The sequence below is a fragment of the Aspergillus pseudodeflectus genome (assembly GCF_044049435.1).
Source record: "Aspergillus pseudodeflectus strain CBS 756.74 chromosome Unknown BJX68scaffold_1, whole genome shotgun sequence".
Taxonomy (NCBI): domain Eukaryota; kingdom Fungi; phylum Ascomycota; class Eurotiomycetes; order Eurotiales; family Aspergillaceae; genus Aspergillus; species Aspergillus pseudodeflectus.
Genome location: NW_027263777.1, coordinates 404,022 through 426,586, shown reverse-complemented (window position 1 = coordinate 426,586; position 22,565 = coordinate 404,022). Strand labels below are relative to the sequence as shown.

The window sequence follows — 22,565 nt, the reverse complement described above, 5'->3', positions numbered from 1 at the left end:
TTCGACTAGCCCGTCGGGAACAGCTCACATTCCTCCCCATGGCCAATTAACGAATTAATACATACATGAAAATCAAAGATAATGGGTTTGAACGCCACCAAATGCTGGAGCTTACAACGAGAAATGGAGAATCGTTGCAAGAATAGCGGAGACATAGAAGTGGAGGAACTGTTTCCACAATACGGTCACCGAATTTATGCGAACCCGAAATATTCACTACCCGTGGTCATGGCAATGTACAAGCGCTGCCGCAAAGTTTCGTAGCTATCGTATTCGGGGAGATCAAGTTCTAATTATGAGGGTTAGCAATCACGCCCGTTGTTGAGGCTAAAAGACTAATGCGGGGATCACACTTACGGTTAAAACATGTGTGCGAACTTGGCAAGCGATCCTTGTTTCCGTAGTCACGGTGGATGTTGAATCTGCTGACACCATTCATGCCCTCGAGCTCCTTGAAGCCATTGAGAGGCACTTTACTGGTGCCGGTGACAAACTGCAGCAATTTGGCGCGTTCTTCTTTATCGAATGAGCGTACGGCTCGCCAGAACCACTGGATTTGAGGGGACGAAGCAGAGTAGTTGTGGTACTCTGTGTTCGCCTTCCAGTCATCCACTTCAATCTCAGGGAGACCGGAAATCAACAACTCCAGCTCCTGCTCATTAAAGATAGAGATCAACTCCGGTGGGATAATCTCGTGAAACCCTGAGGTATGATGTTAGTTAAAACAGTTACAAAATATGGAGAAAGTTCGAGTTTGACTATACCTATGAGGAAGTTGTCCAACTGCTCCCGAACGGAGACGACCAGGCGGTAATCTACCACCTTCTGCACGTATTCTTCCTTGTTCTCTTGAGTCACCGGGATGTTTCGTCCATTTTCGATCAAGTCAATGACCTGCTTCTCCCCAAAGTCATCTGTCTCAACGGCGAAAGTCTCTGTAATGATGTCCGTAATGTCGTTCTCGAGCATCCAGAGAAGTGACTTGTAGTAGTCCAGATCAAGGGTCTCCATGTCCTTGATGGACACGTTTCGGCCGAGGATACATTTGTAGACTGCTCGACTGAAATGGCAGTCAAGCACGCGTCCCTCGTACAGGGCTTTACCAATAATACGCCCGATGAACTTGAAGAACATCAGATGCTCAGGGTTGACGCCACTCAATCTGTTGGGGTGGAAGGTGGTCCTGTCGGCCGCGACTGGGATGAAGAGTGCGTAATCTGGATTGAACATGCCACGAGCGAGGACTTGGAACCATTCCCTCGTAACGCCGCCGGCATCAACACCCTCTTCTCCATGGAAACGAACGTTCAGTTTTCCGTACTTCAATTCGTCGGCATTCTTGAAATACAAGGACTTGAAGGAGTCCAGGAAGACCTGATCTCTCCTCACGGCCAGTTGAAGGGGAGGATGGGGGTGACGCGGCTCAGCACCGCGGGAATGGAGTCGGCGAGTGAAGTAGTTTCGCTTATTGTCAAATTCCAAGACCTTAGGGTTCTTGACCAGTAGCGAGAATGTTCCACTCATCAGGCGTGGGTTTTGTCGGACCAGTTCGTTCAAGATCTTGCGGTGTTCTTCCGTAAACTTGAAGAAAAGACTTTCCATGCTCAGGCCTGCGTCGCCAGATGTGCTTGACACGGATAGTTCCCGGCTATTGCGAACAACAGACGTGTCTTTGAGAGTGGTGTTCTTGCAAACGACCATCAAAGCTTCGACCAAAGGTAGAAGAATTGTGGCCACGTTCATCATGTTCTCCTTCTGACGAACGAGGGTCAAACATTCGCTGAGTCTGGTCCACAAGGGCCCAAAAGTTGAACTCTCATACAACGTCTGGAGGACATCCCCTCTTACTGTGCCATCAGAATCAGTCCCCTTGGCCTTGTCTGCACGATTCGGATCAAAGAGATAGTCAAGCGCTGTTAGCACACGAAGCAGCTTGGCCTGATCGGAGCTGGCTGGAGAAAACTTTGCGAGTGCCAATCCCTGCATATCTGTTCCAGTTTGGGCTTCATGAATGTGCGAAATCAACTCATCCAGATCGAGAAGAATCGTCGTGCTCAAAGTCTGAGCCTGATTGACAAGCTCATTTCCAATGATGTCCCGAGCGCCAGGAACAGCAGACAGGTTGTTGATAGTAGAAAGAGCGTCCCTGAAGATCTTTCCGTTGCACTCGCGCGCTGCAAGAACGTGGACAACCAATTTGAAGTTGAAGTCGGGGATTACAGGAGGCTCGATCGTCCGCCTCTTATGTTTCTCATCTTCACCCTTTACCTTCTCTGCCTTGGCGTCTGCCGAGGGGTTCTCTTGAGGCTGGTCCATTGCTGCTGCACCTTGTGAGTCTGCACTTTCAGTAGCCGGGGGCGCGTCAACCATATTCGTGTCCACCGCAGGTTCTATAACTTCCGTTGTTTCGGTAGGTTGTGTTTGCTGAGGCTGACTTGGCTGCTCGCCCTCGGCACGCTCAGGCTGTTTGCCTTTGTCTTCCTCCGCTTGTTTTTCTTTCTCACGGCGAAGCAGTAGAGTTAGGGGCTGAGTGATATTGGCAAGTAAGCTAGATAGTTGCTCCATGCAGTTGGGGCTTTCCAGGATCAATTTTCGATCTAGCAATGAGAGCAAAGCGTTGAGTGCAAATTTGTTGGCTTTGTTCTCCTTGCCCTTTCCCTTGCGGAATGATTTCAGCTTCAGGGCGGACGCCGGGTCGTGCTCCGTTAAGAAGAACCACGCAATGTGGGGATTATACTGGGACAGAAATGAGAGTGTCCCCAGACATTGCTGTACAACCATTATCGGAGTCACTTCATTGCTGACGTTTGACGACGACTGGAAGCTTAGGCTTCGCTTGACAGACTGTGGAGTTTTCTGTACGGCCGAAGGTTTGGCACGAAGCGAGAGCTGAGCGAAACTCCTTTCGATCGCAGACACATCAGTGCTCCCATCCTGCAAGACAGAAAGAAGGAGGCTGATGACTTCAATCCGGTTTTGGCGGTTCTCGCAAACGTTATGAAGGATGTCATTAAGCTGATGGCGCGCATTTCCTTGGAGGGGCATGAACATCAAGCGAAGTAACGTTGCGACCCCAGCTTTGTCTAGCATCTGAACAATCTGACGTCGTTGCTGTTTCTTGGGTTCTTGGTCATTCGCTTGATTTGGTCTGTGGCGATGATCCATGCGTGAGATATCGCCAAATTGAGCAAGTCTCCCTCTCGTCCCAGGAATCGCACGGGCTTCTGTAACAAATTCAGGGCCAAGACTTGCGAGAATGTCTTCGGTCTGGTCAGCGAGGACGGCTTGCCGTAGATTTGGGTCGAGAGTCGCGAGGAAGCTGGCCGGGTCCATCTCTTCAGCATGCGCAGGAGTACCACCAGTTCCTGTTTGCCTGCGGGCACTTTCACGTTCTCTGCGGCGGCGGTCGGCTGCTTCCTGCTGGAGAAGCTCTTCGCGTATCTCAGCAGGCAGTGCTTCGAGGAATTCAGGGTTGATTTCACTAGGCTCTTCGCCAGCGGCCGCTGCCTGGGACCGTTGTTCCGCCAGTTGCTGCATGATAACTTCCTCCCGTAACTCTTCAGGTAGTGCTTCAAGATATTCCGGATCGATCTCCATGCCCGTGATATCGAGCTGGCGGCCCCTTATGGTTGTATGTACCCGCTGAGCTGGCTCAGATGGACCAGGTTCAGGCTGACTCTGCTGTGTTGTGGCGCTTGCTTCAGCAGCCGTGTTAGTTTGCTGTACATCATCCATTGGTTCCGGAACGACGTCTGGCGCCTGGCGCTCGACCTCCTGCTGTTGTTCCCTTTCCTGTTGCTGGCGAGCACTTTCCTCCTCCTCCTCTTCCTTTCGTTTCCGCTCTTTCTCTTCCTCCTCCTTGGCTAGGCGTTCCTGACGCTCACGCTCTGCACGTTCCGCCTCTTGGCGTTTACGCTCTTCTTCCCGCTGCTTATTCTCCTCGATAGCCGGGGGTACGAGAATCTTAAGTAGCGAGTTGAGGACGCGCTGGGTCTTTTCAAGATAACCGCTGTTGAAGAGGATACGAGATTCTTCTTGCCAGCGGCTTCTAGTTGTTGCCAAGGCAAAACTAACTGCCTGAGAAGGATCGTCTCGAGTCCGTGGTGGGGGCGCCTGGGTTCTGCCCAACCCGAAAATATCTTGGATGCCCTGGATGCGGTTTGGCAGAATAGTATTTCTATCAAGGTGAACATGGATGCCGTCAGGGCGACTGATGACGCCCAAGCCTGGTCCACCCTGGCCGATGGCTTGCATGATAGCATGCATGAAGCTTACTGGGCTATCCATAGGGAGATAACGTCCAGTTGAGACCGGCTCCATACCGTGTACCCAATCAGTAAAGGCTTCGTTACCAGCTCCACGACGCGGTCCGGATGGCTCGGGCCCGCGATCAGTTCGGACTAGAAGAGGGTTGGTTCCGTCGTCGGCGCCACGAGGAGGCATTTGCGTCCGGTGTAGACGATACGGTTGAATCGGAACAATACCGTGTCGATTGGGCATTATACCGGCAACCGCTGCCCAAGCTGGGTTATGACCACGGAAACGATGATGGTGGTGATGACCGCGAGGCAATGGAGGCTCGTCGCCATCCCAACCCCAGGGGTCAATAAGATCTTCATCGTCATCAAAGCCGTGGTAGGAGCCTTGGTCTTCGTCGGCGTCCTCGAGCTCTTCTTCAAGCTCATCGATTTCTTCATCTTCTGAGATAACGTCAATAACGACCTCCTCATAATCGTCGAGGGAATGCACAAACCATCATTCTCATCCAAATCATCACCGACAATGTCATCGTGTAGATCTCCCAAGCTGTCCGCCTGCAAGTCTTCAACACCACCCGCCGCCTCATTCAAGGCACGGAAAATGTCATCAAGGCGCTGGCCATCATCACGTTGGCCAGACTGTCTGATATCGGCTAATTCATCCTCCAGCTGATTCATGATGTCCGCCTCGTCATCATCGTCGGACATGTCTTCACTCACCCACTCATCGTCGTCCCCTTCGTCCAGACTCTCGTTGTCCCGGTCACCTGTGATCTCACCAGCGAGAATGTCGTCGTCCATGTCGGACTGATCATCGTCCTCGTCATCTTCATCATCATCTTCGTCATCCTCGTCATCATCCTCATCGTCAATAACGACCTCAATGTCCATTCCAGAATCACCAGGGAGACCTTCAATGGGACCCATGTCGTCTTCTTCGTCGCTAACGACTTCGCCGTCATCTTCTGGCATATCTTCTTCATAGTCCATTTCTTCTCCATACTCATCATCGTACATTTCATCATCATCCTCCTCCGACCCCTCAGAACTGGTCTCCTCTTCGTGGCGTGGCTCCAACATGCCCAGTGTAGAGTGTCGGAAGAGATCAGGAGTCTCCTCACGATCGTCATCTAAATCTGAGACGGAGGTTGCAGATGAAATTTCATCCTCTTCTGATTCGCCAATCAAGGAAATATCCGAGGTTTCGCTTAAAATCACGGCGGTCTGCGTAAGCTTGTTCAGGGGGCGTAGAATGTACTTGATAACCCGTTTGGACGCGGGGAAATTCAAGTCAATCTCAGACACCGATGCCGTGAGCGCAGAGATGAAATTCTTCTCAAACATCGTCTTCGCAAGTTGTTTCGTGGAAGATGGGAATGCGGTGTCCCCAGAAACGAAAGCATATCCGCTGAGCATTTTGTCGAATAGGTCGGCGAGCGACATCAGTCGGGAATACTTGACATCCAACGCTTCGCTAGAAGCATTTGCCTCCTTGTACGCTCTCAAGGCGTGTTCCAAGACAAATCTCCGCACAAAAGCTAGCTCGGGCTCATCATCTTCATTAGGAGACTGGCCGTTGCGTCGCCTTCCATGGCCACCGAATTCTCCCGTCTTCGTGCAAAGAGCAACCAAGACACGCATAGTCCAAGCGGATGTATTACTGCGCTTCTTGAACGCGACAGATTCATCATGATCCATTGTACCAACTGGCACAAGGACATTGAGGAGATAGTTCAAGATGCCAGAACGGGGTTTAGAGGGAGTCATCGTTAAAGGATCCGCTTTGCGTGAGAAATTGATGAATTCGACCTTCGTCTGGTTGTAGGACGAAAGAAGTTCGGTGAGGCACTGGAGCAGGAAGCATCGATAAATGTAGATTGGATGATCGTCGGCTTGGAAGGCAGGCTTCTCTTGCTTCTTGGAATTTCGCGAGCCTTGGATTTCTGTACTAGAGACGGATGGGGCCGGTTCATCGGTCGACATCTCTACATCGGTCTGAGTCTCCAACTGATCAGGCGCGGAGGTGTCGGGATTCTCCACCGATGGCTCCTTATCATCAACATCCTTGTACGACAGGAGCTCGGAAAGGAGATAGTGGACGACCCCATCTGGGTTCTCGACAATAGGCGCTTTCAATTCCGCAGTCTTGCCCTTGTCCTTGCCCTCCTGAGAGTTTCCGGGCTTCTCGCTAGCATTCTGCGTACCTTCAGCGGCTTGGTTCGTGGCAGGATCCAATCCAGGTTTATTCTCCGGCTTGAGAACGAGAACCTGAGGGCGCTGGCGGCTCTCGTATCGTGGCAGTTTGATCTTTTCGTTCGAGATTTCCACGAATAACTCTGGTGACCTGAGCACAAGATGGTACATTGCGCGCACATAATTTGTAGTATCCACCTGACGACTCGATTTCGACTCAAAATGAGCAACGATCTCACTCCTCATTATTTGTCGCACGGTATCGTCATCTTCGATAATATGCCTTAAAATCAGCATGAAAGCGCCCTGTAGTTTCTCGTTTGTAGAGCTCGACAGTTGCTTGACCATGACAAATAAGCGCTGCAGATTTCGCTTCTCTCCCAACCGAGAGGCGATACTGCGAATTCTCGTAAGGATAACCAAGATTCGGCAAACTGACAGAGCCAAAGTGTCATCCTTTCCAATTCGAGGAAGAACCTCGATCAAAGCTTCGAACAGTTGCATTTTCTCGTCATTGGACACGAGGGGTTCTTCCAATTGGGCAGGCCCGTCATTTTCTCCGGCTGGGTTGTCGGCATCGGGGAAGGTCCAGCGTATTTGAGGCGGTTGAGCGTCGTCAGATAGCAGTTTCTCTAACACAAGGAGAACGTGTCCCACCCAGGGGAAGGACTCGTCTGCCGTCTTCTCAGTGGGGACTGAGATGAATTGAAGGAATGTTGCAAAGCATTCCTTCAGCTCCATTAAGGTGGCGTTGTACATATCCCTGTCTTGGACTACCAGCGCCAGAAGATGAGCGTAGGCGGCAACCTTCTTGCCAGCAGATTGAAAGTTTTCCATCTGCAAAGAAACCAATGATTGAACGAGCAGTTCTCCAACTTCCCTTCGAAAATTCTCTGGCTCGGGATGTTTCTTAATGGCGGACGCAATCAGGTCTGACAATTCGAAAGAGACATCGTGGTGCTCGTTTAACACATCTAAGCACCGTTCAATCAGATTTGAACGCACTTGCTCCCTTTCAGCATCCAGATCCTCAACGGTGATCAGTTCACGCCGTATTGTAGATTGATGCTCAGGACGTTGCTCCGAAGAATCTGTCGAGTTGCCTGCCCGAGCAATGCTGGACTCTGGCGGGTTGCTAGCTGGGCCATCATCGTGGTCGTCATCCGCATGTCCTTGGCTCAGAATGTGAGTCAAGGCTCGCGTTATCTCCTCTGGCATGCCTTGCCCTTGATCAGAGTTGTGACTGTCCTCTGCTGCCCGGCTGAAGATCATGGAAAGATGTTGGGGATCGAAGAAAGGATTAGTAGTATCAAAAGGCGGAGGATTTATTCCGAGAGGATCTTCCGCCCCATCAGCCGCAGATGTCGTACTGGAACGAGCCGACTCAATATCGCTTGCCTGGGGTGGTATCCGTACAGGGGCTCGCAGGTAGTTTTGCGCTCTGCAATATTCCTCCGCAGAAACATGGACATTGTTGCAACGATACAATGCTTCCCGAACAAGCGAACTTTCGTACCCTTTCTCCTCCAGTGAAGTAACCCGGTCTCTGTTAATGGGGAATGCTTTCCTCGGTACATCCGCCAGTATCGGTTGTGAATCAGAGCGACGAGCGGCTCCGGTTTCGTGTTCACCCTCGAGTGATGATCGTAAGATATCAACTAGGCATTTTACCACAGAGCTGGTAGATTGGGTCGCAAAATCAGAATTCCACATGTCGCGTGCAAAGGGTAGTATCTCCATGCGAAGGTCTACGAGGAACTGGCCAGCCTGGAAATAATCGGGCCGACCACGTTCAGTACTCGTCATGGCTTGAGTTTGAACGGACTCGGCAATGCTCTTCCCGGAAGCGAGTTCAGCAAAGAAGCTAAGAATGATCTTGATACCGCCGTAAGCGGACGTTAACCTTGCCGATACATCGCTTTCAGTGTCGGGTACCGAGTCCGGTGGTGTCAGGGCGTTGACCTCGCGCACAAAGAGATCACAAACATCTTTGAGAACCTTCAGTCCATCGTTCCTCTTGAAGGCAAACAGCACGAGTGAAAGGTAATGAGAGCCATGGCGATCTGACGTCGCTAGAACAAGGCACGTTAGTTCCTGCAATATTAAGAAAACATGCTTGAAAGAATGGTAATTTACCTTCAAATATCAAATGGGAGAATGAAGACAGAATGACAATAAGGTAGGCAAATTTGAGCTTGGGACTAGTACTCGAATTTGCGAGTCTAAACTGCAATTGTTCAAGGACAGCCCCAGCGATAACATCGGCTACTAGAGTCGCATTTTGTTTTTGATAGGCGTCGATCCGTCGCTTTCCGATTAGGCAGAATCCCAAATTATGCAGGAATCCTGTTATGGAGGAGGGCAAAGAGCTAAGAAGGTAGCGAAGCACTTGCACATTCTTAAATGCCACACTAGCTTCAGGGACTTTCGCAGGATTGTCATTTGGCGGCTGGGGAGTCGCTGGGTTTGCAGGGCTCGCACTTGATGGCCCATCTTGTCGAGGTTCGGGTGTAAGTAAGTTAGAGACACCCTCTGTCAAAAGCCCCGAACCATCAATCGGCCTCTCGGACGCAGGTGGCTGAACCTTGGTCGCCTGATCCCAAGTATCTGGAATATTCTTTTCAAGTAAAATTTCCTCCCAGACGCAGGCCGCATGCAGGCTACCTAGCTTTCTTACAAGCGAAGTATACCGATCTGCCAGGTTGACTTGGGCGAAGGCAGAAGTTTGCTGAGTCGGCCTAGACTGGTACAGAGGCAAGGAGAAGGCTTCACGAAGGAGATCCAAGAGTATCAAGGCAGATACCATATGTTTCGCAAAGAAAGTTCCTCTGCTTGCAGGACTTCTAACCGATTCGTCCACCGTCGCGGTACCGGCCCCTTGGTCTTCCTTTTCCAGCTGCATCAAGGAAGTGAAGAATCCCTGCTCAGAGGAGGAGCTCCAGAAATCTTCTAGCATATCGATCGTCCGCTCAGCGCGAGATACTAGAGACGGTATAACCAAATGAGGTTTGGTTTCCGCGAGCATGTGGACGAGTACTGTTAATTCCTGGTTGGCTTCGGTATTGTGAAAATCAAATGGAAGGCTTTGCAAAGTGGCAAGATCCAGAATGAACTCGACACCACCAGACTCGATGAAGTACGTGCAGTTGGACTGGTTCTCGAAGAAAGCCCCAAGGAACCGCAATACGGGAAATAGATAGTCCGTCGTGGTTAGCCCATCTTGGTCCTCATCCTTAGGGTCAAGTTGGACGTCATGGGGTGGAAGAAGCTCATCCACGTTTCCCATGTACAGCTTTCCCCCGCTCGGAAGTGTTGCCTCAGTGTTAATGCTCGGGACACCGTAAGCAGCAGTATCATTAGATGAGCCAGATCCGGTGGCGTCGAAACCGATGGCCTTCATTAACTGCCATGACTCCCCTGAAAGTATCTGCTTCCCTCGCGAATCTTCTTTCCATAATTTGGCGCCCATCCCATACGACCAAGCTTTCGTCCTGCACAAAAATCCCACGCGTGCCACCATCACCATAACCGCAGTCATGATGGAGGATTTCAAGGCGGGGTGGTGACGCACTAGTTCATCGAACGTGCTGCCCAAAGACCGAACAAGGTTTGTGTCGTCCTTGATAAGACATTTTATATGCGCAGGATTCTCAAATATCTCAAAGAAGCTTTCCAAAGCGTGCGACGACTGGAATAGTTCCAACCCAGACCCATTAAGGCAGATTGCGCCGAAAGCTGAAGGAATGCACGACAGCGCTTCCGTAGCGGCCATAATACCGGGAGCCAAGCGAGCATCCTTCGACCTTGCAACGGTATAATCCCTGGGCTTCTTTCCATCGCCCGCCGGCAAGCCAGCGGTTGTGTCCGGTGCGATGGCAGGTTCGCCTGTTTCAGATGCTGAGGGTTCGATAGGCCTGCCCTCAGCTGCTACCGGCTCCGGTGCTTTGAGACTAATAAGAGTAATGGCCTCCAAAAAGCTTTTACTCAGACCAGCTTCGGCGATGACTGCATAACTCGTGGGCTCATTGTGAATGAAGCTGCTCAAAATGTTCACCGCGTTGCTCCACACATGGGAGCCGAAAATGGAGGCATTCTCAATGACCAGGCGCAAGGACGTCAACAACTGCGGTGAGTCAATCAGGTTCCGAAGCACTCGGTCGAATCCACCACCATTGTGTTGCATGATGTGGTTGACAAAACGAAACAACCAGCGGAGCGTCTGTTGTTGAAAATAGGGGATCTGGTAATCGATAGAGGGTGTCTTGTAGTAGTTGGGGATTCCCGCTCCTCGAGACACATTCTCAAAGGATGATTTAGCCTCAAATTCAATTAAGTCTGAAATTGCATCAAACCCCTTAGCATTAGTCAGTATTCCGAAAGCATCACGGACTGCAAGCACAAAGCTGTCTAGAAATTCCATAACCCGGGAGTAGACACGGCGAGCTCTGTCGGTGCGGAGGTTGAGGACATCCACAAACATGGGGATCAGTCCAGCAGCTACAAGGGTCTCTGGTGTTCTCGTGCTTGACCCGGGGAGGGTTCGGAGGAGGGCTAACAGAGCATCCCGCCATTCATCCTCACTACCATCATCATTTCCATTGCTCTCGCTGCTCAGTTCATTGACGGCTTTTCGGGTCAAAAACATTAGAACTCCATGATTCACATTGACGCTTAGAGCCGCGCAGACATCGATGGCCCGCGCTTTGTGCTTCGCAAGACCGTCAAGAGCCTGGATGGCGAAGGTCTGGACAGTTCGTGAGACTGAAAGATCCCCACTTGCGCCGAGATGTACTAGTTCACCCAATTGATAAGTGATTTGAAGACGTTTCGGCAGCTCCATATCATACTGAAGAATTTTCTGCTGAAAGAGGGGCTCTGGATAGATATAGGCCAGGTTCGTGATCGCAAGAATCCTTATGGCAAGTATCTGTTCTCTGGTCGACTGGGAGGTTACCAGCCCCTTTGCTGTGCGAACTCGATTCAGTAACTCGTATTTCAGTTCTTCAGGGACCTCTTCCGAATTAGACAATATGATTTCTTCAGTCGACGTGGAAGAGATTTTGGAATTCGAGATCTCTAAAGTCTTTCCACCCGGCGGTGATTCGTCCGGTCCCCCATTAGGTGTATTGACGACAGAAGCGGGAGATTCCTCAGTCGGGGGGATACGGGCGGTCCGTGGAGTAGTGGTAGGGTGACTTCGACGCAGAGGTGTGGGCGTGGAGGGAGCGTACGCAAGAGGCGCCCCTGGCCCGCTCTCGGAGGCGTGCTTCTGCTGGTCAGCAGCCCCAGACGGGTAGTACAGCAAGTTGACATGGCCCCAATCATCCCAGCCATCTGTCTCTCGAGCAAGAGAAGTCAGATCATTGGCATCATGTTTAGTCTGCGCCGATTTGTCCTTGTTTTTGATGCTAAGCGGAGAGGAAACTAATCGTCCGTGAGGAGCAGGGCGGGAAAAAGGGGCTGCAATCTTCTGCAACTTCTCAAGGTCAATGTTGTAATGGGTCGCCAACAAGCTCTGTTGAAGGTGAGAGCCACCTCGATGGCGTGAGTGATATCTCTGTGCCAACGAAAGTGACAAACGAAGCGTGGATTGCAAAAGGCTGAGCGAGGTGGTGTTGAGCAACTCCCCCAAGCGTTCACTGCTATTATACAAGCTCCGGTTGCCGCATTTTTCTAGAAGAAGCCTCGAGAAATCGAGCACGGCTTCCAGGAGTTCCCGGTCCCCATCCGGTCCATAGCCCAGAGCGGCAAGCTTAGTCTGAATGTCCCGCGAGTCTAGCTTGGGATCTTCAATTGTATAGCATTCCACGAGGTAACGTTGATCAAAGGGAATTGTCTGAGGGCCATCGCTGAGCCCGTATTTCTCGATCACGGATGCCAGTAAACCATCAAACTTATTTAGAACAGGAATCCAGTTGTACAGGTCTCCCCGAACCCAGGACCAAATGCGAGGGAATGTGCGCAGGTGTGAGGGAAGTTCTGGAAAAGAGATGGTCGTCGCACGAGCTATGAAATCCGCGAGAAATGGAGACTGTGGAAGATACTTATCAGTGTGGTGTACCTTGGAAGGCGAGTGGATGAACTTACAAGAGTAGCCTCATGTTTCTGCCCCGCGACCTTCTTGATTCGGCCCATGATGACTACGGTTGAACAATCAGGCAATCATTAGGGAGGCCAAAGAGTCCAGGAGAATGCCTCCTAGAGAGGATGAAGCAAAAGAAGTCTGGTAGCCCGAGGTGGAGAGGTGAGGAGCGAGAGAATCTTTTCCCCAATGACGTTTTTTAAGCGGGACGGAAAGTTGGGAGCTTCGACTCGCTTCGACGGAGTACCGTGGATCGGTCAGTGAAGGAGAAAGTGAGAGTGTATGAGGGAGAGAGACGAAGGTGGGAAGGTGAAGATCTGTCAGGCCGCTTCTTTCTTGCGCTGATGATACTAGTTAATTCGGACTGGGCTGGTTAGTCAGTAACAGAGGTGCCACTGGCAGAACTGGGAAAGCGAGTGCAGGTCGCCGATCCTGAGGTAATGCCCAAGCTTGCAGTTGTGATGAGTGAGAGTTCGAGAAATGAAAGAGGTGGTTTGTCGGGTTGAAGAGGATAGGAGGTTTGGAGGGGAATGAATCTAGTAGTGAAGGGCAGGAGCAAAGATTGTGATGATTGAGCCGCCTGGTGATGATGTGAAGCTCTGCTGTACAGAGTACCAACAGAAACCAATTGAGGGAGCAAATTTCGGGCTGACTCCTAAAAATACGGTAACAGATGGTACTGTGCCTGGGCGGGTGGTCAGCTGACCTAGTCTGTGCTCCTCGGGTATACAACGTTAATTCACACCACTGACAGTTTGATTAACCATCCCTTCGACCTTGGAGCAACCATGTTCAGCTACCTGGATAGCATCTTCCCCACGCTAGCATATATCTAGAGCGAACTTTTACTCGTGGTACTTCCTTTGGCTTAACGGAATTTTCGGCACTTCTGCAAGATCCCTAATTCCTCAGGATGTTGGGGCAAGGACAATAGCAATGTGAGGCCAGGACCATTACTGAATTGGACTGTGAAATCTACCTAACTCCGTGTCCACTGGATGTCACCAGACGACTAGAATTCGGAGCACGTTGTCGTTTCCCTTGGACAGCCCTCTCCTCAAGACATATCCAAACTCCGCTTCTCAGTCGGTGTTATAGAAAGACCCAGTATCGACAGCAACTGATAAGTTCGCAGACTGCAAGAATGAAGCTTTAGTACACAAAGCTATGCATAATAAAAGCCTTCCTCCCCACTCCTATATTAGCCCTAATTGGCTCTCCCATTTCCCTCTGTTTCCTTTGTAGACTTCCGTTCATCCAACTGGCTTCTTGAAACTCGGCCCACTTGTCCTGTCTCTCTCTCCATTCCTCGCTGCGTTGATAGCACGATGATTTGTGACACCAGCGTACCTAGGGTACCTGTTTTGCTTTGCCTGGAATGAACTCTCATGTTGAATTAGGGTGACGCGCATACTAGTCGATCTTTTGTGCCCCCAGACCGCCCACCAACCCAAATTGGGCTGATTTAGAGTTCGACGTCTAGGTTAGGATAGTTCAACGGTCCGTCAAGTTATGTGACCATACGTCTTTAGAAGATGATGGTAAGGTGGGGCGGAGCCAGCCTCGCTCACCCCCATCAATGTGATACACCCAGAACTATGAATCCACGGGCCGCGATTCTAGTAATATACAGTGGGTGTCCCGCCATGTCATGGACGCGGTTAGGACTAGTTGGAGCTCATGGCAACACAGAAGCATAAAGATAATACTAAACCAATAAATATAACAACATGTATTCTCCAGAGTCAACGAGCCCCAAGTAATAAAACTAGAATATTGACATGCCGCAGACGTTCCTGATCATAAAAAGGCACATTCCTTATATCACAAATATCCATGCACTCCTTATTCCCCATCCTCAATCATCCGTTAACGCGGGCAGAGGACCGTCCCACCTAAGTTTCATGGTCGTAGGAATCGGCGAGAAGCCAGTCTGGTCCTCGTTCATGTACTTTGCAACTCCACCGGGCCCAGAAATTCTCTTTAGGTGGCCTTGAGGTCCCCGAACACGGCGTAGGTTGTCCAATCGTCCGATTACCTTGAGCATTGAAGTCAGTCCTATCTTGCACAGCTCAGCAGCAAGGCACTCGTGTGCGCCAAACCCGAAGTGAGCATAGAGACTCATATCACGGTCTAGTTTGACTTTATCTGGTTCGGGGAAGGCAGAGGAATCCTTGCATGCGGAGGCCTAGTACATATTTAGTAAGATACGGAATTGTGAACGGGCTTGACTCACCAGATTGCACATAACTTCCTGGCCGGCCTTGATCTTGATCTTCCCAGCGTGGTCCTGGATGACTATTGCCTGTGCAGCCACTCGGGGAAGAGCAACTGAGGATCCTAGACGAGCACCCTCCATGAAGCTGTAATAGTCAGTATTTACAGACCTTCCCAGGAATAGAGAGTAAAAATACTTACTACCGTGTGAGTAGCTCATCGGCTTCCAGAGTGTCCTCTTTGGCTAGGCGGTTGATCTCCGGAAGATGAACGGCCCCTTCCCCGAGATAGTAGTCCAGGCATTGACTTAGAATCCGGGCCTGAGTTGCGACCATTCCACTAGCCGTCGGAAGAATATGTGTCCAAACAATCTCAGCCGGTTCAAGACCGCTCTCCAGGAGTTTTTGAATAATGTGAGTTCCATATTCGGACAACATATCGTGACGATGGAGACGGTTCACTAGGCTGGCGATGAAGCCAGACTTTCCAAGTTTCTCAACATTGGTCATGATCAGCTGGCCCAATTCCTGGGTTACAGCGCGGGCGGTCTGGCGCAATTCGAACGATTTTGAGACATCAACATCGTAGAAAGTGGCCGTGAAGATAAGTGTCATAATCTTGTATAGCTCCACCTCGGTAAAAACGCCTCTGGGGTTTGATTCGGTCTTCAGTGGGAGAGAAAATATGCTGGAGATGAAGTTGGTGACGGCTGGGTTTATCAGATCTCGGACAATATCAACTTGGTAGACACCCGCAAGCTGATAGGATTTCTGATGAAGAAGTCTCAGAGTTATCTGCTCATAGAACTTCTTCACTTCATCTTCCCAGTTGTCACGGTACAAGGCAGATTCCATCATCTTGCGCGATGCAGCATTGGGTGGGATGTCTCCGGATATCATGAAGTTAGGGTTGCTGAGGATGGACATGCAAGCGGCATGAGAGTCGATAAACCGGGGTTGAGCAATGAGCTTTGGGACGCTCCAGCTGTATCTTTCGGCAATTCCAAGGTTCTTCAGGATCTTCTCATTCTCCGAGGGAATGACCAGCGGGAAGTGGGCATAAATCGAGTTGCCCGTGAAGTGGTTGGGAAATGCGCGGAGAACCAACTTATAGAAAAGATGGCCCTGGTCGACAGAGTCACTAGGCTGGATCTCGCTGAATGCCCAATTGGTCAGGTGCTTGGGTGTATAATCAACTGTGTAGAAGCGGTCACCGCGCACCAACGCGACGGCGTCTGAAAGAATTGCCCTCGATATAGTATAATTGACGCAGAGGCCGCTTCCAGGAGTCATGGGCTCCTTTGCGTCTTCAACAATGATACCAGGGTAGATTTCGACAAGATCGGGGTGATCGTACAGTCGCTTCAACTGATCAGCAATGTATGGGTCAGAGTTGATATCCTCAAAAGTCTTATGGGGTTTGAGGTGGAAGTAGGCTCGGAGCTCGTTAAGTGTTCCCAGGTTCCACCGTCGAGCCTGCATAATTCCTAGGGCTTCGATAGCCCTGAAGATTTGTGGGACATGCAAGGCCCCAAATGCGCCAGCACAGTCCTCGACGGACAATTTCCACAAATTGGCCAATTCACCATCATTGAATGTTCCATCCGGCTGACGCTGTAACCCTGCAAATGGGCGGTCTTCTGGGTTCTTTGGAAGACCCGCCTGCCAACGTCCCAGCCCAGCAGTGAAATCCTTCAGTGACAAAGTTTCTGGGTCAACCCCTGGCATAATCTCACGATGGAACGATTCTGTCCACAGCTCGTCTCTTTTGGATATCGAGGCGTGCCACCGGTAGCAGCATGCAAACTTTGGCCCACGGATTAGTTTTCGCCTCGAGCTCAATGGTCTTGAAATCTCACCTCGGCCGAAACCTGGTTGCCTGTCGCCAACGCTGCTCCTTCGCCGAGAAGTCCATCCTGCATTTCCATCCTTGGATCAAGACTCCACAGACTTCCGGTTCTCTGGATATTGAGGATTGTTCTTACGTAGTCCTTTAGTATGATGTTGACATAGAGACCACAGGTGACCAGCCTGGCGGTCTGGAAGAGGTCATTGTCGTATTTCGCCTTCTTAGCCTCGTCAGCCTCGTCGTCTGGTTTAGTGAACCTCCCTCCTTCATTGATGGCTGCCAGGTTTTCCGCCACGTGATTGTGAAATCTGGAAAACATTATTAGGAGCACCCCTACTCCTGGTGGGAATCCGAGTACACGTTTGGTCGCAAAACAGTCTGGTTTTAATCGGCCTGCCTCGAAGAGGCGGACACTGTCTTGTTCATCTTGGTTGTTACCATATAAAGGCGACAGGTCCAAGTAGGAGGAGGTCAAACTCGTAGTCCCATCCTTAGAATCCGTTTGGAAGAGATCTTTATGGTCATTAGTAAACAGTTTGCCCGCTTAACAGATGTATCTAACCGTGTATGATAATTGACGCAAGATAGAATAAGACACTTGAGATCTTGTTCGGATGCTCCTTGTACTCTTTCCGGCGGAGAATGCTGTCGAATATGACCTCCGGATCCGGCAAAGAGGGGGATTTCAATGTCTTTGGTCTGACAGACCTTGCATAGGGAGAGCCAGCAGCCCCTAGTTTAGGCCAGAAATGATTCTAAAGGTCCAGTATCAGAATGCAGGCCAGATAGGGCGTTGGGAGGCTCACTTACATTGCCAGACCCGTCAGCCTTGCGGTACATCGAATCAGCGCCAAGATAGCTGTTTCTATCAGAGATTCGTCCAAAGCGTTGAAGGATGTACTGCTTACGAAATTGGTGGATGCTCTAGGTCGTCCCAGAGCATCTTTAGAAAGGACTTGGTCAATTCTGCCCCATTTCGCGATGTCGCAGGCAAACCAGCAGCTAGCTAGATGATCCAAGTTGATTAGCCACGAGTCTGTACCACGTCTTCTCAAGGCGGCCGCATAGACTACCTGTATCGTCCTCTCCATGACGTAGCTCTTGTCGTCTACGGGCTCTCCAGTAGCGGAATTCTTGATGACCTCGACGAGGGTACGAATGTCGCCGACGTCCACAGTGGCCATGTCTTGAACAAGGCCGGCAACGAGACCTGTCTCAGTGGGTTCGGCAATGTAGGTACCGTTACCAGTTTCTGTGGGTAGTGGCCGTAACGATGCAGAGACAACGTTTTCCAATTGGGAGATGGACTGACCGAGGCCGCCCAGTATAGTTTTGTTGGTGTGCGTTTTGTCGGCCATCGTGAACAAATAACCAAGAACTGCTATATATACAAGAACAAGCGTATATACAGATTAAATATCCTGTTTGCCTGTCAGTATCAGTTGTAGCATGAATATTGCAGTCTTGTTGAGTAAGAATGCTCCAGTTGATTGTCTTGGGGACACTTACACTAGGTAATATATAATTGAACAAGGGAATGGGATTTGGGGCTAGGGAAGGCCGATTGTGCAAGTCGAGAGAAAATAAAGTCGGGTAAGCAGCCTCCGGACAGAAGGCTGATTTTATACCAGCCTGTGTGAGCAGGATCTTTCAAGGCATTTTTGAGCGAGTGGCCGCATCGGGTGCGGCTGAAGCTCGGAAGGTTGCAAAGCCACCTCGCGGCCTCGCCGGACAACGACTTGACAGCAAGGATTGTGAGTGGAAGTAAAAGGCTCCTAAGGCATGGCCGAGCGTTAGTGTTGTTTAGGGGCTTCCCCGCTGACCCGCGCGCTGACGTTTTCGAAGCTGTCAATTCGTCTCCCGCCTGCAGGATTCGGTCCAGGCCGCGCACCATCATGAAGGCTAGGCACGATACAATCTAGTGATGCGTCGAGGCAGCTGAGCTGCTGCTGAGCCCACATAATTCCAGAGCGAAGGACGAACTTGTCTTGAGGACAGTCAACCAATGAGAACACTGCCGTGCAACATGACAGGATGATGGGACTGGGTCGTAGCCCTTCGTCAAGCAGACAAACAAAAGAAGACCGCCGACCCAGCTGCAGGTGGGATTAACCCCGCCCCTACCGTCAGCCTCAAGACTAGAGTACTACTCCGTACTCAGCCGTTGACGGTTGGACTGCACTTTACCAGCAGCTGCCGGCAAGCACCTACTAATCAATACCTGGTCTGGATGGTGATCAGGCTGATAATTTAGGTAGGCTGCTCCTGGTCGGCTATACGATGTATTGACGAAACGCCTTTGTGGGGCAGACTCGGCGCCGGGAGTTGCTACTCACACACCAGTTGACTATATACACAACCCTCTCTGTCTAACTAGGTTAGACCATGTCATGTGTAGGTATCCTTACAAGTCTAGCCTAGACCTTTAACTAGACTCCAAGCACCCTATTAAATAAAAAGGAAGATAACTAAACCTAGTAGTAACCATTCCTTACCAACGCCTTTTTCTAAACTGACACTTTACTAGGTTTAAAGTGCTTAGAGGTGTATTCAAAGGTATCAAGGAGTAAAGGCTCTAGACTTGTAAAGATAACTACACAGGGGATAGTCTAACCTAGTTAGACTTGTAGGGGTGTATATGTAGTCAACTAGAATAAGAGTAACAACTGCTGGGAGACTTCAATCAGTTGTTTGTGATCCCAAAACTTTTCAGGCTACTAGGTAGTAGTACCTAGGTATTGTAGATACTTGAAAGGCCAGCGTGATAAGCGAGCAACGGCCGTGGCATGCCAAGTTGCCACTCCCCACCATTTCATCTCACCTCCTAATGCTATTGATCGTCTTCGTTTCTCCTCTTTTTTCAGAGGTAAAGAATTGCTTACCAACTTCTTCTTGAAAGCTGGGGGCTGAGAAATTAACGTTGTACTCTGGACCAGGCCCAGGCCCCCTTGTCATTCTGGAGAGCTGAACCGTAGCTTCACTGATCCATGATTATACTTGATCAAGTCGAGACATTTTACGACAAGGATAACGAGTTTCAAGGTTCCTCCATGGATTGGTGGCCAAGTGCCGAAAGCATGCTTTCACAGATGCTGAGATGGAAACCCACGGATGACCGACCATCACGTGAGCATGGACCGAGGATAATAGAATTTGTTAAGCTCGAAAACAGTAAACTAATCAACTCCACTACAAGAAACTCGCGATATTGAGATACACCTCTCAATTGCGTCTTGCTGGCTAGCTCTAGACTGGAGAACTTAGTCTTCGTGTGAACGGCAATCTCGGCTCCAATGGCTCCTTCAGCAATTAGTCTTGCTGTCCAAGGACGGGGTGAGCAGCTCCCTCATTTACCTCCACCCCTCACACTTTCGCTAATGAATCCCGGATTGCGTAGGGAAACCCATTAGAAAGCTTCCCAAGGAAGTTCAGATTGCCCCTGATGCTCCAACCAAGGAACTTTACGACTCCCTAGCGAAAGCGTCGGGCTATTCCATCCATCGTCTGAGGATCACCAAAGCAACCGACCGAACTGTGGTCCCAAACTCTAACGAAAGCACCATTGCGGGAGCTGGACTTGGTGAAAAGGCCGTCGTCCATGTCAAGGACCTGGGTATGTTCGCACTGCGACATATCGGACAATTTACTGATCCATTTTGCGTGTAGGTCCCCAGATCGCATGGCGCACTGTGTTCATTATTGAGTACCTCGGCCCACTTCTAATCCCTGCTCTTGTCCTTTACCCTCTTCGACCATACATCTATTTCAATTTCGACTCCATCCCCGATCCCAGCGACCTTCAACTGCTCGTTTGCGCGCTTCTCACAGCCCACTTTGTCAAGCGTGAATATGAAACCCTTTTCGTCCACCGTTTTAGCAATGCCACAATGCCTGCCCGCAACATCGTCAAAAATAGTGGCCACTACTGGATTCTTGCTGGCTGCAACATTGCTTACTGGGTCTTCCGGCCTGACTCCGCCGCAGCCGTGAACCAGATAAGCCCCGTTTTGCTCTACACTGGTCTTGCCCTCTTCGTGTTCGGAGAAATCGCAAACTTCAACACCCATTTGGTGCTGCGGGATCTTCGCCGTCCAGGAACTACCGAGCGCGGTATCCCGACTGGGTTTGGATTCAGCGCTGTGACCTGCCCCAACTACTTCTTTGAGATTGTCGCATGGGTCGGTATCTACCTGGTCAGTGGCTTCAGCTGGAGCGTTCTGCTATTCATCGTTGTGGCGGCTGGACAGATGGTTCTCTGGGCCCAGAAGAAGGAGCGGCGGTACCGCAAGGAGTTCGGCGACAAGTACAAGCGCAAGAGGTTTGTCATGCTCCCGGGCCTGATCTAAGCCAGTCTACTACGAAAGTAAGACATGGGGCCTTGTCTTGGCAAAGGGCTATGGGTATGATGTATCGGAAACAAACTCGCCGAAGCTGGATACAGCGTACTTCGGAACTGTCGATTCGCCTTCACCCACTGCCCTGGGCCTTTTATTACTCGGATTGCCGCAAATGCATTTCGCTGATATATATAATGAGTATCACCGCATAGGTCAACTGACAGAACCTCCCATAAATTGAAGAGAAACCCCTCAAACACCAAACTTCTGCCTTCTAACCCAACAGAGATATGTGTAAGCTAGTATCAACATAGGCAAGACAAAACATTGTAAACCAGGCTCCCTTGAGCACTTTGACGCAATCACTCAACTTTCACCCTTTTCGTCCACACTTTGTAATAAGGGTCTAGCTCGCTTTCACAATCCCGCTTCGCATCGATATCGCATCCAAAGAATCGGATAATCAGGTCACCATCTTTGTAAGTACCATCAATCCCAGCGCCGGGTGAATCCTTGCTATATGCATTGATGGCTCGTTGAGGAATTAGTGCTAGTCGAGCTAGAACTGTGGGATGCCATTGAACAATATGTTCCTGGGACAATTAGCTGAAGTATAACTAGACGGAGATCCAAGCAAATGCGCACCAAGGTGTGAGTTTCTGCCTTCGCAAAGTTATAGCTCCGATACAACGGATCAAACCAAGTGTCAAGAAAGAAGCGCGCAAAGTCGCCCTGCCGGAGTATGAAGCTCCCTATATTCAAGTCCTCCGCATCAGTGGTGACTATGAGGTCTATATCCTCAGGGCGGAGATGCGCAAAGGTCTTGATTATGCTATCCGGGGGGACAACGGGGACGTCCCGGCGCATTAGAGTCTCGAGTCGGTGTTTGTCTAGGAGGTGGCTCTCGAGCGGTTTGCTGGGGTCCATGAAAAGGGCATGCGGGTCCAAGTGGAAGAAGTAGGTAGAGGAGGGATGGGCTGCTATTGCATGTCGGACCGCGGGGACGATACCCCAGCTCCGCGGGGCAGACCCTATGTAGGAGTCGTAGTCGGAGAGATTCGCGAAGAAGTTGGTATAGCCTGTGTGATGGGGTGGGCATAATTGTTAGCTAGCGTTTTCGTTGCGCCTGGAATTATCTGCACCACATACCATGTCGCTGAGCGTAGTCCTCCCTGTTCTTGACAATCTTTTGTAGATAGGTGTCGCTGTATAGAGTTCGGTCGAAAACGGTCACAATAACGAAACTCGCAGCCCCTATTGGGGCTGCTGCTGTGACTGTGCTGGAGTAGAAGAGTTGCGACAAGAGGAAAAAGATGGCGATCAGCGCGAGACTCAGAATCCCAAGTGCTTTTAGCTGTTTGCGACGCTGGTAGGTGAAAAACGGGGAGCGCGAGTGAGGCGCAACCACATTGCCTTTCCGAGGAGGAAGGGCGAATTGCATGTTGGCTAGGACATCTATGGATTATCCCATACTCTGTTGAGGGAGTATCCAGGAAGATTGAGGGTGAGCCCAAGGGCTTGACGATGTATGGAGCTTCCGGATGCGGACAACCCCAGCGAAATGGATGGATCATCGTCACACCGAGCATTGTATCCACGAATGTTTCAGGAAGCACCCTGAGCACCCTC

The 22,565-nt window shown here is 50.4% G+C and overlaps 4 protein-coding genes across 4 annotated transcripts; 1 reads left to right on the top strand and 3 right to left on the bottom strand.

Annotated features, from left to right (window-relative positions):
- Positions 1 to 194: 194 nt before the first annotated feature.
- tom1 (E3 ubiquitin-protein ligase TOM1) lies at positions 195 to 12,587 on the bottom strand (the record flags this gene model as incomplete). Its single annotated transcript, XM_071043844.1, has 6 exons — positions 195 to 289; positions 358 to 702; positions 765 to 4,700; positions 4,754 to 8,524; positions 8,589 to 12,483; positions 12,540 to 12,587. 6 exons carry the CDS (start codon positions 12,585 to 12,587, stop codon positions 195 to 197), a joined length of 12,090 nt encoding a protein of 4,029 aa, XP_070905513.1.
- Positions 12,588 to 14,143: 1,556 nt separating this feature from the next.
- On the bottom strand, positions 14,144 to 18,283 carry BJX68DRAFT_222477 (peroxidase/cytochrome P450 family protein). The gene is made up of 9 exons (XM_071037997.1): positions 18,109 to 18,283; positions 17,673 to 18,020; positions 17,508 to 17,605; positions 17,410 to 17,458; positions 17,162 to 17,354; positions 16,610 to 17,112; positions 14,953 to 16,556; positions 14,771 to 14,897; positions 14,144 to 14,722 (listed from the first exon to the last, which is right to left on the bottom strand). The coding sequence occupies exons 2-9, from the start codon at positions 17,955 to 17,957 to the stop codon at positions 14,393 to 14,395; spliced, it is 3,189 nt and encodes a 1,062-aa protein (XP_070905512.1). The 5' UTR covers positions 17,958 to 18,020; positions 18,109 to 18,283; the 3' UTR covers positions 14,144 to 14,392.
- Positions 18,284 to 19,299: 1,016 nt separating this feature from the next.
- BJX68DRAFT_222469 (trans-2-enoyl-CoA reductase (NADPH) TSC13) lies at positions 19,300 to 21,198 on the top strand (the record flags this gene model as incomplete). The annotated part of the gene is made up of 3 exons (XM_071037996.1): positions 19,300 to 19,932; positions 19,997 to 20,212; positions 20,266 to 21,198. Coding segments are annotated over exons 1-3 (931 nt in total), but the record flags the coding sequence as incomplete, so codon positions are not given.
- BJX68DRAFT_4390 (putative alpha-1,6-mannosyltransferase subunit) lies at positions 21,122 to 22,565 on the bottom strand. The gene is made up of 3 exons (XM_071049166.1): positions 22,086 to 22,565; positions 21,582 to 22,015; positions 21,122 to 21,529 (listed from the first exon to the last, which is right to left on the bottom strand). The coding sequence occupies exons 1-3, from the start codon at positions 22,375 to 22,377 to the stop codon at positions 21,299 to 21,301; spliced, it is 957 nt and encodes a 318-aa protein (XP_070905510.1). The 5' UTR covers positions 22,378 to 22,565; the 3' UTR covers positions 21,122 to 21,298.